Here is a 16,066-nt window from a genome sequence, read left to right as displayed (position 1 = left end):
GGGGGGGGGGGGGGGGGACGACGAAGCAAGGGGGGTTGTCAGAGAGAAAAGGCATGGGGAAGACGTGCAGGAAGGAGGAGAACCAAACGCCCCTCATCTGTTTTAGTGGCAAGGCTTACTCACTTACCTACTTGGTCACTTAAAGGGACTGTGGTGATTGCTTTCCTTGGTAGTGAGTTATACATATTTCTGTTCACCTGGAAGAACTTGCTCTTTTTCACTTGTAGTTTGAAGTACCTGTGTTTAAAAAAGAAAAAGAAAGAAAAACATAACTATGTGCTTCATGCAGAAGATGTGAAAAGCTTTGCGTTTATCCAGTGAAGAAACATGTGATTCTAAAGCCATGTGGTTACTAATTTGTATTATATTTGTATGCCCATGCTAAATGCTGCTACGCTTAAATCTTTTTCTTTCTTTCTTTCTTTTCTTTATTATAGCCTGAGATTACAGGAAAAGTGGTTATAGCAGGCTTTATACTGCCTGGTGTACATCACCTAGAATAATACATGGTGCTTGTGTCTGGTTTGTGTCAACAGATATGCCAGGCCTAAACACTTTTGCCGCTTTTCTTTTGGATRCCACTGATGGTCTTCAAGGAGCTTCATTTTGTTCTCGTGTGTCAGCCTCTGACTTGGGGAAGGGGCTGGTGCGAAAGAAAGCTTTCAGCCTTTCAGTAGTCTGTGGAAATATGCTACACCTTAAAATCTAAATTGGCAGAAACCAAAAAGGCCAGGACTGTAAAACCACCTTTGCTAGTTTGGAGGGAAGGAGTGGAAGAGGTGTGTTAGTAAAACACGCTAATCTCAGAAAGGACTTTTAACACTAGTTGTAATTCTGCAGATTGGGATTAGTTTGAATCAGAGTCATGTTACTTAAACACGGTTTGTTCAGACCTTTGTTTTATTGTTTTGTGCAGTGTCAGATGCTGTTACTAATACTAGTTTTTGACTGTTCATTTATCATTACAGAAAGCCTAAAACTAAGAGAGCAAAAAGGTTTCTTGAAAAGAGAGAACCCAAACTCACAGAAAATACGAAAAATGCTATGCTTATAAAAGGAGGAAATGCAAACTTAACAGTGACTGAAGTGCTTAAAGACATTGTAAGTTTGTTGGATATATGTATGCAGCCTCTCCCAAAACTTAGGCTTGCCAATCCAATGTCTACATCCTGTCTCCTAACACCATAACTGAAAATACTGCAGCTGTTCCTACCCTATTTTCTCTCCTTGCTTTGTTGTTTTCTTCCCATCCTATGCTGATTGAAAATCAGGTGGTTGTTTACTCCCTATTTTTCCTCATGTCCCTAGAAGTAGGAGGATTCTTTTACATGGCTTTGATTTTAGTTGGTTTTTAGTTACTTAATCAGTTCTTAGTTTCTAGAAATAAGTCCTTTTGCAATTAACTGAGAACCAAATTAGTGTTATAGTCTTGGAGCGTTTTATTGTGAGCAGGTCTTTTGAGCTGACTTTTCTAGTCTAGATTGCGCAAACAATTATTTTATTTAAAGTGATCTTCTAAATTATAGAGTTTTAGAAAAGGCAGTACTGTACATTTAGATGTATGAGAGATAATACATGTTTAACTTTGGTTGTGTATTTTGCAGTATGCTGTGAAGAAACCTTTTGCTGTACTGTATAAAAAGTAAGTGGTCCCATTTTGACATTTTTGAGTCTTCTGACAAATGGCATTCAGTAGTTTCAAAGCAGGATTAGTGATGCAAGCTAGCACCATTGAAAAATGGAAAGGGCTGCAGAAGGTGACTGAGATTCATCCTAAATTTCAGTAGTTTGGAACAAGCTGCAAGTGATCAGTGTTGACATTGAGCCCAGTTCTTTGTCAAGTGCTATAGAGCAGAATTCAGCAAACTCGAACAGTCATCTTCCCTGATTCTGATCTGTGCAAACAGCTAGTGAAATTCTGTGTCAACTAAGTAGGATGGAGTTATTCTTCCCAATTCTTATAAATTCAAGTTACAGATTATAATGATAACTAGGTCTTGCTTGGAGTGGGAGCCCAGTATGCACAAACACTAGTTGTAATATCTAAATTAAATGTGTTTTGGATGAACAAGCAAAGGCACGTTCCTAACGTGTCACTAACAGTTGTTTTGAAAGTCAGGCCACAGGAAACAGGAAACTTGAAGGAAAGCACTTAAAAATGGCAAAGGCAGCACTAAGGAAAACCTGGCAGAATTAATATGGATTACAGTTTGAACTGAAATTGAACTTCTAATGCTGGAATTTCCAGCAGAATGCAGAATCTTGTTATTAGAGAACTGGAAGTCACAAGAGAAGAAAATGCATTCTTATCTGGGTTTTTGTTCCTTCTTTTTTTGCCTCTCAGGAAAAATATTACCAGACCTTTTGAGGATCAAACATCATTGGTAAGTATAAGCCAAATGGTCTCCTATGAGATTTTGCAGCTATAAAGTCATGAAGAACTTGATTGGAGGATAATTTTTCATTATTCTGTGAGGAATTAGCTGAGAAATAAAGTTTATAGGAAATCTGGATAAGCTGAAGGTAGGTGTCAGTTGGCATTTTTTTTCCAGTGACTGCAAGACAGAATCCTCATGTTGTTATGACTTTCTCCTTACCTTAAATGCATGTTTCTGTAAACTGACAGATTTAGGATTGTGTAACACTGTTACAAGTAACAGTGCTTGATATGAAAGGAAGAGTAAAGGATTTTATTTTGATTTTCTAACAGTTCTTTAAAGTGCCATAGCTTATGAACAGCTCCTTTTCAGTTTGCTGAGTTCATAGGTTAAAGTAGTTAAATGAAGGGGTCATTGCTTTCTGTGACTCTTGATCATATTTGAATAGAGGAAGAAAAGCACAGCAGAGTGCCACATACAAACACAGGCATCAGCAGTGCAAGTATGAGATCGTAGCTGTGAGTTCTATTCCAACATTCAGACAAGAACTGTCAGAAAAATGAACAATTTCAGTTAAATACGTATATTTGGCCTGCAGTGAGGTCGGAAAAGTGGCTCTTCAGAGGCCTGGAGGGTTTTTCTTTTGAACATCCATTTAGTGATATGCCTCTGTCTGGATTTGGTCTTGATCCTGTACTTTAAGGTCAAGTTTATTTATGAGCAGGAAGGCAAAAAATAGAGGGGCTAATCCCAAGAGTACAACATCTCAATTTAATCAAAGCATTACTTTAGCTAGTGGAATATGTTCTTTARGTCATAAATGTAGTATATGTATTTCCTTCAGCAAAACAGGAGAAAAGAGATGGTAATGTACAGTTGTGATTTTGCAACAAAGAAAACTGAGTTATCCCAGAATAAGCTGTTTGGTTTCCGCTAATCATGATTTGGTAATGTTTGCTGTGTGCCACTGCTGATTTGCACATGGAAAATAAGAATCAGCTTTCCAAAGTGTGAGGCACTAGTTGAAATAACTTACTGAAAATGCACACTGAAGTTGGAAATTTTGGAGTATTGTAGTAGGTTGTTATAAATCTGTGTATGCAAAAAAAATCACATACGCACTAGGCAAAAATGCACTTTTCTGTCTTAAAACTATTGAGAAAATAGAGGGAAAACATGTCTAAAAATTTCTCTGTAAATAATAAGGAGGAGGAGGGGAGAGATAGCTAATGATCCTTAATGAGACAAATTTTCTTAAAAAGTGAAGGCAGCCGACAGCAAGTGCCAAAGAATTACTGGAGTTGTATTGGTCAGTGGAGTTAAAGCATTTTTAATGTGCTAGGAACAGAAAAGAATCGTAGGTGAAGCATAGGTGCACTGATATATAAGGATACTTAATCTGCATCAGATATTGATGCTGAGGTGTTGCAGCACATGTTTCTGTCCTGTTCTCGCCGTGAAGCACAGTAAGGTAACCATCCTATAGAACATTGTGTTGGAATGGAAAATTAGTGTGGGCGGCAAGGCAAGATTTGCAGTGTTTTCTGGTGAAACTAAACCCCTTACAATCACATGGTTGAATGACTTATTCTCATAGTCGTATAGGAACCAGTTGATCGTCAGATGACCGCTGATGTGAACTTTTGATAATTTCTGGAAAAACATGGCACCTAAAATTGTTCTGATGTTTTGAAAGGAGTCCTGCAGAGAACTTTAATTCTCATAACCAGAAAACAATCCAAGGCAATAAAATGGAATGGATCATTCAGAACTGTGTCAAAAAATAATTGGAGACTAGAAATGCATGGAAAGTCAAATCAGTCTGCTTTTCTTTTTTCTTGGTTACAGGCATGTTGAATAGAGGCAGTATTGCAGTGTATATGGTGTTGCAGTATATGTGGGATACATTTGAGGCATTTGAGTTTGTTGCAACCTTTCAATTAAAAATCATACAGCTGTTACAGAATTTACAGATATCAAAGTGCAGTGATTAACAGAGCTGTATGAGCGAGTGCTTCCATGGGGCCTCTGGGTGTGTTCTTGATCTGTCTAGAGTCAGTATTTTTCAGTGACCCAGTGGCAAAGCTCGCTGATGAACTGTTTTGTACGTGCAATTCATCCAGCCTGGGATTGCTCCCAGTGGTAATGTTTCCTGAAGTCCCAAAAGGGAAGAGCTGCAGGCTAGACAAATTGTTCTCCTGAACAATGGCCTCTCAGCTGCTGGTGTTCCCAGGGGCCTGGGGTGGGAGGAGATCCTGTGACTTTTTCTCTGCTTTGCAGCTGCTAAATGCAGGTACAGAAACTCTGGTGCTTCTGGGAAGTACTGGATAAATCATGTGTGTGCAGATGTACCTAGGAACCACTGTTAATGTACAGGGGGACTGTCTTGAGAAGCAGCAGTGCCTACGAAGGCTTTGGAGTTGAACGTTCTCAGAAAGAATTGCTGTAACACTGGCTCTTGATGCACCGCTCTAACAGGTTCTAACAGGTTGATTTTCAGCACCATCTTAATCAAGTAATAAATTGACATGAAAGTTCTCCCTAACAGAACTCTCATGCCCTAGTGAGAGAATGTTAGAAATTTGCAGAGGTACCTAGGCTTCCCTTTGAAGGAATTAACTGATTGCTAAGAAGCTGTTAGGCAAGGCTATAATACTGCATGAAGCTTAGCTAAGTAACTCAAATGAGACATTACAAACTTAAATACTTACTACAGTACTCTTCAGGTAAGCCACCTTCAACCACTTCTCCTTATGTAAAAACAAATAATGAGGAATTATGAAAAAGGGTGTTACAGACAAAATGGCAGGAAAAAATTGCCTGGCTTGGTCTGTAAGAGCATTAGGAAATAAAAAAGGAAATGAATTATTATTTGAAACTTGGATCCAGTAGTCAATTTTAGTATATGGGGACCTGGAGATGCTCAAAACTTTTCTGGTAAGTGCAGTTGCCCTTCCCATCAAGAGCTCCTAAACTCGTATGCTTGTGACATACACCTTCACCAAATATTTTAAATGCTTGCAAACTGGAACTCATGAGTTTTTTCCTTTCCCCATTGATAGGAATTTTTTTCCAAGAAATCGGATTGTTCATTGTTCCTGTTCGGATCTCATAACAAGAAGCGACCTAATAATTTGATAATAGGTAACATGCCTCACTTGAGTTTGTAATTGGATGAAAGGTCTAGCTTTCAGTAAAGATTTAAATGGCTGAATTTTCTTTTTTTTTCTTCACAGGTCGCATGTTTGATTATCATGTCTTAGATATGATTGAGCTAGGCATTGAGAAGTTTGTATCTCTGAAAGATGTCAAGGTAAGGGAAGCAGCACAAGCATTTCGGTGACATCTACTGGTAGTTTTTTTGGTGCATTGGCATTTTTTGTGCTTTAAAGCAATAACAGGGTCTTTTAAAAATGTTTCATGTAGTGTTTGAGGATTATTAAATTTGTGTACGTTAATGTTATTTTTGTGCTTTTTGTTTGTTTGTTTTTTGGTTTTGAGCATTGTTGTATGCTTACTAATTCTTTACAAATTCTTTTTCTAGATTCGGTTTATTCCTAATATATTTTTTTACTGAATTATATTTATGAAGCTCYTCAGTCAGATTCTGCCCTTGGGAGGTTCCTAAAGTTCCTATATAAACTGACTTTGCTTTTAAAATTGAAGTTCTATTAAAAAAACAGAAGGTGATGCAGTCACCAAAAGAGGCACCTCTGTTGTAGCCATGTCCTGACCAAAAGGTTTGTGCAGTTATACAGCAAAATGTTGTGGAGAATTGATTTGGTAGAAAACAACCCAGTGGTGAGGGGAGAGGTTGTTTTCCAGCCTGATCAGTTCTCTCCTTCACCACGTAACCATATTTGCTGGTTCCAAGATGGATTAACATGACAACAGGATTGTTTCTTTCAGCAAGCAGTGCTTGTGCCAGGGTAAAGTGTTTCCAAACTGTAACCAGCAAGAGTCACTCTGACGGTGATTTATAAAGTTGTGAGACGATTCTGAAACTTTCTGTAGCCTTCAGTACTACACAAATGCCAGTTTCCAGGGAACTATATTTGATTCAGACTGAGGGCTAACATCTTGATTATTTAAACCCAGAGAAAATTTATTTTATTATGGCCATGTTATGTTTTAGTTTAGCCGAAATAACCCTATTTCATGTGTGCRTATTTTTGTACCAAGCAGTTCATACACTGCAAAAATAAGTATGGTCCTCATTTTCAGCACAGCCTGTAAATTGAAGGCACAGTCTAGGAGGATAGTGAAGAAATTACCTTTTTTAAAGGTGAACCTTCCCCTTGAAGTCAGATTGTAGTATGTATCTTCATAATTCTGTTTGTAGCATGGAAACTGTAGTCAAGTAATTGTATTTGTTGGTACCAAAATTATGATTAGGTGATTGACTAAACTGTCATCTTAGTCCTCCCCATGTACTCTTTGGTCAGAAGTACAGCAAACTTGTTTACCTCCGACTGTAGTTTTCTTGTTAGTAGTTGCAGTCAAATTCACTTTTATTTTCACTGCAAGGTGTTATCTCCAGTATTTTACAGTAGAGAGTCTAACAAACAAAATCCTTCCAAATTAAAAAATTTAGATTAAAAAAAATTAAGAAGAGTCTATATATGTCTGTCCATATTGATCATAAATCACAACAATTCTGCATTGAATGTTGAATAGATAGCCATTAAGTCAATAATATGCTCCCTAATGTGGTCTGAATTTTTGTTTTGTTTTAAAATTCTTATCCCATAGAACAGTAAATGTCCTGAAGGAACAAAACCTATGTTGATATTTGCTGGTGACACATTTGATTTAAATGAAGAATACAGAAGACTGAAAAGCCTTCTTATTGGTCAGTATTTTGATTGATTGAGCAGTGGGATTGCATAAAGCTGTAGCCATAGGATCTGTTAGGAAATGTTGGTTTGTCAATAAATGGTTGCTCATGTTCAGTACTGAAAGAAAACATGGAAGAAGTGGCATTTGTAAATTTCATGTCACGTGAAGTCAAAGTGAACTAATCATCATGACTGATACTTAAAAGGATAGAGGGGAAAAATGGCCTAAAAGAGTCTGAAGTTGAAACTTTGTGCTCACCGAAATTCATAATTTTGGTTGTGGGGAAAATTCGGACATTGTCAAAAATCTTTACTTTGTACTTGCAGTGGATCATCAATTTTCTAACCAAATAATAGTTTTGAAGTATCTAACTTTGAATTAAGTGGATTAAGTTAAGAAAGTGGATGTTTTTGCTTTCAGAAAAAAGTCAAATCAGTATAATTGAGCCTGTGTTTTCATAATGAAAGTGTTTTCTGTTAGAAATTTGACCGTTTCTAACAAATGCACCTTTGATTTGAGTATTTGGAATGAGCATGTGCAATAAAAATTAGCTAGATTATAGCTGTGTCAAAACTTCAAGGCAGGCTCAGAGCTGTGTAAACAAAATGGCATAAAGCTTTTTCCTGTCTCAAGGAAGATAAAGCATGTTGTGGGGTTTATCATTGAATTCTGGGGAACTAAAAAAAGATTATACATTTTTTTTAGGATAATTCGGGGGAACTTAGAGGTTGTATGATACAGTATCTCCTGATACTTGCAAAAATGTGCCTTGCTCAGTAAAACTDGATTTAGAAGTTGGGTCGTGTTTTTTTGCTTTTTAATAGGTTTCCTGAAACTAGATTCCTTTTTTTTTTTTTTTTTTAAGCTCTAATAAAATAGTGAAGCTGCACAATAAGAACAGGCTTTTTTCTTCAGCTCCCCTCTGGGGTTGCACCAGTTCAGAATCTTACAGCTTTGTTAGATCTCCCTTTCATATAAAATAAATATTGGTGGGGCTCTCCTTTCTAGGCAAACAGATAGAGATTGCTTGAGAAACACGCCTTAGAAATGAGATTTTCCTCACTGTTAAAATTCTCTAGAGCATGTTGATTCATCTGGAATGAAACTGAAAAGGAAGAAGGAGGGGAGAAAATTTGCATCCTTTTAATACATCTGATTAGTTCTTAGTATAGATAAAAGGCTAATAACTCTGCTTATAGATCTTTGGAGGTGGCGAATATTGAATGTGAAGATACATGAGTTTTAATACTGCATGTTTGTGTCAATGTAAATGAATATTTACATTGCAGAAAGCACGTGCATTATTTTCTAAAGTGTATCTGTTAAGATGTCCACACACTTTTGGTGATTGGCATCCAGGTGTGCTCATACAGTTGAGGTTACCCCAGAAACAGCTTGATACCTTAAATGGAGGATAGGGCATCATTAGATAGTTGCCAAATGACTAATTGGTCTTTCCTGTTCTGTTTCTGTTGTTCATCTGTCCTCTCTCCTCCTATTAATTTGCCTTTAATGAATGTCTGCAGTCAGACGTACTCAAACATCCAATTTTTCTTGTTGAATGTACTCCAAGTACTCCAGGTCTTAATGTTCTGTTGATTTCTATGAAATACCTAGATGCAAAACAATAGACAAAAGAAAAGGTTAAGGAGTGTAAAGGCTCGAAGATACCAGCAACCAGTTAAAATAATTCAGGTAATAATTTGACCTGCTTCAAAATTGCTCTTAACTGATATGGAAGAATTGATTCTTTCTGTTCCTGCAAAAGATAGTGCTTTTAAGCTGCCACTCTATTGCTTAGAAAGTTAGAAAAATGTCTTTGTAACAGCAGTAAATACTTTGTTACTGTAGCAGTACTGTTGAGGTTCCGGAGGGAACATTAGGTACCTAACAGCTTCTTGCTGCCACAGCAGCATTACCTTGACTATACTGCTGAACAACCAAGCTTTCATTTGCTTTTGTACTATCAAAAGGGTTTATGTGTGTTTGGAATATCATCCTACAGCAGTTTCCTTGTAGAATTAAAGGCAAGGGATGGAGGACAAGAGTGAATGAGCATCTTCATGGCAACCAAACCCTTTAGTCCACTTATATTGTGAGGTGCAACAAGTTGTTTAGGAGACGTAAACGGCAGCTGCATTTTTCTTTAGAGACCTGAAAGACATCCTGTTCTTTCTCTTCATTTGGTTTTCATTACCTAGTGAGGTGGTAGTCTAGGAATCCATTTATGTTATATGTCCTTTAAATGCAGTTCATGAAATTCTCATAACTTCTTGTGCTTATATTTATAAAATGTTTCATCTCTTGCAAAGCTGCCTGCTTGCTAGTTCTGTTATTGGGTCCTACTTTTGTCTTAAAAATGACCAGCTGCTGCCTGGCTTGCTTATATACTTTTTAAAACATTGGCTTTAAGGATGCCTGTACAATTTCTATATTGAGCATCAGGTTGTTCTTCGTCTTACCTTCCTCGCACAGATTTTTTGAACGTCTCAAAGATTTGTGGGTTCCTTCTAGCCCTGAAGGGGAATGGTTGGGAAAGAAGTCTGGAACAGTTTGAGCTCCTCTAGTGGTAACTGCAGCTTCGCAGGCTACGGTGTCACCAGCCTTTGCATATGAACTAATGCAAAAAGAAGTGTTCTCATGTTCCAAAATAATTTAGGAATTCAGTCTGGAAATAGAAAGGCTCTCTGCAGGAAAAACTAAATTAGAAGTCCTGGAAACATGTTAAACACAAGGGGAGGGAAGAACTAGGATGGAAAGACAGGAGAAAACAAGGTCTCTAGTCCAACCACGGCAAGAGTTGTAAATTAAGAGTACATTAAAAAAATTAGGCTCTGTGGGTACACTGAAGTGGGAGGTTTCTGCAGCTGCTGAACATTGCCAGGAAACAGAAATTCCTGACCACCTGCGTTTGTCTGGAGGAGATCATCCTGTGGGTAAAAAGATGTATGATGCCACAGGAAAATACCAAAGAGAGATGTTGCCAGTAAAACCACTGTAAATGTAAGCTTGTGTACCCACAGAGAACCTAGTCAGAGGGAAAATTTATGCAAGAAGTGAACAAAATATTTTATTTGTAACTTTTTCTTTAGCTACAAGCTCAACCCAGGAGGGGAGGAAGAGTGAGAGTATTTAATTGACCTAGAAAATTTTTTGGCTAGACTCCAGCTGATATCTGCCAGTAAGACTTTGTTTTTGGATGTCATTCCAGTGCTGATACCCTTTTAAAAAAAGGTAGCAGAGGAAGAGACTACTAGCTGAGGAATCTGCAAATGGGACAGAATGGAAGAGAATGATGTGTTTTACGGCTGTTAGCAGTTCTCCAATATTTCAGTGTTGCCCTGTCATGTTTATTAGCACACCTTGTTCCCTCAGTCAAGGTCGCATTCTTCCTCCACCCTCTGCCTGTGTTGGACAGATTGCTGTGCGTATTGCAAGCTCTCTGGTTGCCCAGTGTTTTTCATAGCCTGATATAGGAACCTGACTAGAGGTGATTCATTCATTTTATAGTTAATCCAGAGTATTCTCTCTGCAAACTAAGCAAATATTTTAAGCTTCTTTCTTTATAGACATGTATTGTTTATTAAATAGAGAAAATACTAATTGCAGTAATGGAAATGCTGCTTTATGCAAAGAACAAAAATGCTTGCTTTGGCCATGGGGGGAGATATAAAAGAAAGGCTATACCAAAACTGTTTTTCTCCCAAGTCCGTAAAAGAAAATATAGATAAGACTAGGAGTAGTCAAAACAGAGTTATATGGTATATTTTTTTATTTTATATAATTTTTATTGTGTACTGGTTTTGATAACTTCTTTGTGCTTTTCCAAATCTGGCTCTGATTAAGAATCTTAGGTATGAGTTTGTTGAATGCTGTCTTAAAATAGCTATCTGAACTATCAGTTTTTCTCTACTAATAATCTATATTTAGCTAAGCATGACTTGGCCTAAACACTAAATAAGATGCATTTATTTTTTTCTGACATTAGAGCTGAAGATTTAGAAGAATAGGCAATGCCATTATCCCAATTAGTTTAATAAAACTAAGTTAGTACTCTGAAAGTATATTTGCACTTGTTCTTAGGTAGCATTTATACTGCTACCAAATTATCGCTGGGAAGGCCTGTTCCTGTCAGGATTTCTACATTTGTTTGGTTTCACCCCAGAGGAATTTGTTTGAACTCAGTAAGACAACTAACACCTGTAAAGTTGAGGTTGTCTCCTGTGTTTTGGCAGGGCTGCAGTTTTAAGCAGTGACTATTGCGTGAGGTTCCTATTAAGCATATTGGATGCTCTAGAAAAGCTGAATCTATTTATAGCCTTACTTCGTATCTATCTAGATGAGGAGTTCACATCACCACAGTGGTGTGGATCCATTATTAAAATAAGCCAATTTGTTACAGTCATCTGTTGATTTGATTTTCAGTCAGGAAACCTGGCATTTATTCTATTTAAATATTTTCTCAGATTTCTTCAGAGGTCCTAATGTGCCCAATATTCGTCTGGCTGGTTTAGAATATGTTCTGCATTTCACAGCTGTAGATGGGAAAATTTATATGCGAAGCTATAAGTGAGTATGTGTTTTACCTATTTGTTTGCTTTTTTTTGTATGCTTGTCAGCTTTTTCCCGAAATTTAGCCTGTGGTTGTGTCATTGGACTGCCTTGAGCAATAGTTTGCTGCATTTAAAACATGTAGTGTTTAGAGGTTTTTTGAGCACAACACAGAATAACTTATATAGCAGAAGGAAAACACTTTAAGCCCTAAGTCTACTGCCTCTTTCCTTGTTGAGCTCTCTTCCTAGCTGGGAGGACTGCTCTTTCACATGTTCAGATTAGTAAGGCATTGTGAATTTGACTTGGTGAATTCTGAGTACTGTATTACACTTTGTAAACTTAGTCTGTGCTCAGACTGGTTTCTAGGACACTCCTTGCTCAGCTGTTTGTCAAAGTAAAACAGGTAATGGGCTGTAGCCAGAGATTCAAATGGAAAAACTTGCCTCCAGGGTCTGGGGTTCCTGAGGGCTGGCCTGAGCAGTAAAGACTGAAGCAGAGTTACTGAATGCCTTCTTTGCTTCAGTCTTTACTGCTCAGGCCAGCCCTCAGGAACCCCAGACCCTGGAGGCAAGAGAGAAAGTCTGGAGAGAGGAAGACTTTCCCTTGGTGGAGGAGGAGTGGGTTAGAGATCATTTAAGCAAACTTGACACCCACAAATCCATGGGCCCTGATGGAATGCACCCACGAGTGCTGAGGGAGCTGGCAGACATTATTGCTAAGCCACTCTCCATCATCTTTGAAAGGTCATGGAGGACAGGAGAGGTGCCCGAGGACTGGAAGAAAGCCAATGTCACCCCAGTCTTCAAAAAGGGCAAGAAGGAGGACCCGGGGAACTACAGGCCAGTCAGCCTCACCTCCATCCCTGGAAAGGTGATGCAACAGCTCATCCTGGAAGCCATCTCCACGCATGTGGAGGAAAAGAAGGTGATCAGGAGTAGTCAGCATGGCTTCACCAAGGGGAAATCATGCCTAACCAATCTGATAGCCTTCTATGATGGAATGACTGGCTGGGTAGATGAGGGGAGAGCAGTGGATGTTGTCTACCTAGACTTCAGCAAGGCTTTCGACACTGTCTCCCATACCATCCTCATAGACAAGCTCAGGAAGTGTGGGTTAGATGAGTGGACAGTGAGGTGGATTGAGAACTGGCTGAATGGCAGAGCTCAGAGAGTTGTGATCAGTGGCACAGAGTCTAGTTGGAGGCCTGTAGCTAGCGGTGTCCCCCAGGGGTCAGTACTGGGTCCAGTCTTGTTCAACTTCTTCATCAATGACCTGCATGAAGGGATAGAGTGCACCCTCAGCAAGTTTGCCGACGATACAAAACTGGGAGGAGTGGCTGATACACCAGAGGGCTGTGCTGCCATTCAGAGAGACYTGGACAGGCTGGAGAGGTGGGCGGAGAGGAACCTCATGAAGTTCAACAAAGGSAAGTGCAGGGTCCTGCACCTGGGGAGGAATAACCCCRTGCACCAGTACAGGTTGGGGGTTGACCTGCTGGAAAGCAGCTCTGTGGAGAAGGACCTGGGAGTGCTGGTGGACACCAAGTTAAGCATGAGGCAGCAATGTGCCCTTGTGGCCAAGAAGGCCAATGGTATCCTGGGGTGCATCAGGAAGAGTGTTGCCAGCAGGTSGAGGGAGGTGATTCTCCCCCTCTACTCAGCCCTGGTGAGGCCACATCTGGAGTACTGCGTCCAGTTCTGGGCTCCCCAGTACAAGAGGGATGTGGCACTACTGGAGCAAGTCCAGCGAAGGGCCACAAAGATGATTAGGGGACTGGAGCATCTCTCTTATGAGGAAAGRCTGAGAGAGCTKGGCCTGTTTAGCTTGGAGAAGAGAAGGCTGAGAGGAGATCTTATCAATGTGTACAAGTATCTGAAGGGAGGGTGTCGAGRGGATGGGACCAGACTCTTTTCAGTGGTGCCCAGCGACAGGATGCRAGGCAATGGGCACAAACTGAAACACAGACACTTCCATCTGAACATGAGGAAAAACTTTTTCACTGTGAGGGTGACAGAGCACTGGAACAGGTTGCCCAGAGAGGTGGTGGAGTCTCCTTCTCTGGAGATATTCAAAACACGCCTGGATGCAATCCTGTGCAATGTGCTCTAGGTGACCCTGCTGAGCAGGGGGGTTGGACTAGATGATCTCCAGAGGTCCCTTCCAACCTCAGTGATTCTGTGATTCTGTGATTCTGTGAAAAGACAGGACAAGGCAGTATCTCTGATCACCAATCAGTGGTGTTCACTCTAATGGCTCACAGCTTTTCCTTAGCAGGCTGTGAGCATTCATAGCTTGTGTTCCATGCTACTTTATAATTTCTCTTACAATAAAATGACTCTTACCTAATACAGTCTCATTCTAAAAACACTAAAAAAGAAAAAAAGCTACCCTCTGGGTTAGGGCTCTGGATATTTTGCTATAAGCTATAATACACAGAGGGCTATTCTGAATTTGCAGAATGATACAGCTTTTAGAGTACTGGAGCTGAGTTTCGATAGTAGTACTGATAGTACTGATCTTATTAAAAAAGTGACCTTATCCGGGTTGGATTTTGGGTGCATTCAAATTGTGATGGAACAGATTTAATTCTCAATAATCAGCAGTAGCGATTGTTTTTGATTGTCTTCTCAATTACAGGATTGAACTTGCCCTTTAGAAAGGCAGATATAGATTTATCACAGAGGGCAATGTTGATTTTGGTTGCTTTTCTCTTCCAGAGTGCTTCTGAAGAAATCTGGCTGTAAAATACCAAGAATTGAACTGGAAGAGATGGGACCTTCATTAGATCTGGTTATGAGGAGAACACACTTAGCTTCAGATGACCTTTATAAGCTGTCTTTAAAACAACCCAAAGCCCTGAAGGTAGGTACCTTAGGGTGTATATTACATCATAGATAGATCTGTAAAAAGATCAAGAGCTGAAGTATTAGTTATTGTATGATAACCAACCAAAGTTTGCTTCTGTACAGGTCAGCTGATATTTCTAAAGCCACATCACTGTGGTGGTGATCTGCTGGCATAAAAACACTCCTCTGAAAACATGTAAGAATGGGAGAAGTCTTAATCTCTAAGCTGGAAACAATGTATGCAGCCTTGCTTTTAGACACTTAATTTGGAAGTTTAATTACTGGTGAATGTGGTGGTGGTGAGGCCAGATATCTGGTCTCTAGTGAGAGCTACTGCCACTTTCTCCTCAGGAATGCTAATGTTGTGCTTATCTTACAGGCTAAGAAGAAAAAGAATATCTCTCRTGATGTCTTTGGTACAGCTTATGGTCGAATCCACATGCAGAAGCAAGATCTTGGTAAACTACAGACGAGGAAAATGAAAGGGTTAAAAAAGAGGCCAGCAGAGAAGTCAGTTGAAGAAGATGGTGGGATTAGTCCCAAGAAAACAAAATCAGCTTGATCATCTGGAACAGCTCTGAAAGCTCTTCATACCTTCAAATTTAGTATATATGCTGTAATATACCTATGTCAGACATGGAAGATTCAGCTGCAACTGGCTTTAGTTTTATAAAAAATTCTTTTTAATGACTTGTCATTTGAAAGTGAATATAGGAACACTGAGCTTTAAAGTGGAACTTGGTTATTAAAAGAAGTGATGTGATACAACTCACTTGATTTTCCAAAGCTGAATATTTATTCTATTGGTGTTAGCAAACATATGCTAGTCAAGCAGGTGACTCATTTCCCAAACAGCTTTATGGCTGTTGTGTTGGAAACCCTCGGTCAATCAACTCATCTTAAAAATTCTGTCCAGGACCAAAGTAGTGTATATGCATAGTTTAAGCAACATGACTTCGGGGTTCACTTATTGTTTATGTATTTCAGTTTTTGCACAACTGCAATACTCAATAAACTATAAAACATTTTCTTTAAGTGTGAACTCTTAAAATATATGTGCCTGTGTCAGAGGCCAGACTCTGTCTTCAACTATTGCACCAAGCCCTACTTTACTCTTGCAGAATCAGGAGTGATTAAGGTGTTTTTACTATGTTCATCACTATGGTAGCAAAGTACCTGATGTTTGCTTTGGGCATAAATGAAACCTTTATGGTTTGAATTTCAATCTTTAATGCTTGATTTGTGCCTAGAATGGAAGGGGCAAAGGTAACTTAGTCATTTTACTAATCTAAGTATACCGTGCTCCTTTTTACAGAATGTGAAAAAACTATGAAAGGTACAAGTCTTACCTGGATTTGAGATCTGCCTCCCTCCTAAGTTTATGCCCAAGAGTCAATGTGATTAAGTGAGCTGGCAAAGAGTCAGTTAGACTCAGCTAAAGGGGAAAAC

The 16,066-nt window shown here is 39.1% G+C and overlaps 1 protein-coding gene across 7 annotated transcripts; it reads left to right on the top strand.

Annotated features, from left to right (window-relative positions):
• The first annotated feature begins 345 nt into the window (after nucleotides 1-345).
• RPF2 (ribosome production factor 2 homolog) lies at nucleotides 346-15,659 on the top strand. Of its 7 annotated transcripts, none has more exons than XR_003253438.1 (9): nucleotides 347-370; nucleotides 969-1,101; nucleotides 1,605-1,642; nucleotides 2,345-2,384; nucleotides 5,441-5,522; nucleotides 5,615-5,691; nucleotides 11,684-11,786; nucleotides 14,489-14,633; nucleotides 14,997-15,659. XR_003253438.1 is itself a non-coding variant. In XM_026065525.1 (9 exons), the coding sequence occupies exons 2-8, from the start codon at nucleotides 1,045-1,047 to the stop codon at nucleotides 11,788-11,790; spliced, it is 501 nt and encodes a 166-aa protein (XP_025921310.1). In that variant the 5' UTR covers nucleotides 348-370; nucleotides 969-1,044; the 3' UTR covers nucleotides 14,489-14,572. The 7 variants fall into 7 exon arrangements, 4 of the variants coding, with proteins under 4 accessions (XP_025921312.1, XP_025921310.1, XP_025921311.1 ...); XM_026065525.1 differs by lacking the exon at nucleotides 14,997-15,659 and adding an exon at nucleotides 7,131-7,230 and having other exon boundaries at nucleotides 348-370; nucleotides 11,684-11,790; nucleotides 14,489-14,572; XM_026065526.1 differs by lacking the exons at nucleotides 14,489-14,633; nucleotides 14,997-15,659 and adding exons at nucleotides 7,131-7,230; nucleotides 12,515-12,543 and having other exon boundaries at nucleotides 348-370; nucleotides 11,684-11,790.
• The last annotated feature ends 407 nt before the right edge of the window (nucleotides 15,660-16,066 follow it).

The sequence above is a fragment of the Apteryx rowi genome, unplaced genomic scaffold (genome assembly GCF_003343035.1).
Source record: "Apteryx rowi isolate R43461 unplaced genomic scaffold, aptRow1 scaffold_229, whole genome shotgun sequence".
Taxonomy (NCBI): domain Eukaryota; kingdom Metazoa; phylum Chordata; class Aves; order Apterygiformes; family Apterygidae; genus Apteryx; species Apteryx rowi.
Note: the sequence above shows the minus strand (reverse complement) of the source record. Positions and strands in the feature narration are given on the sequence as shown.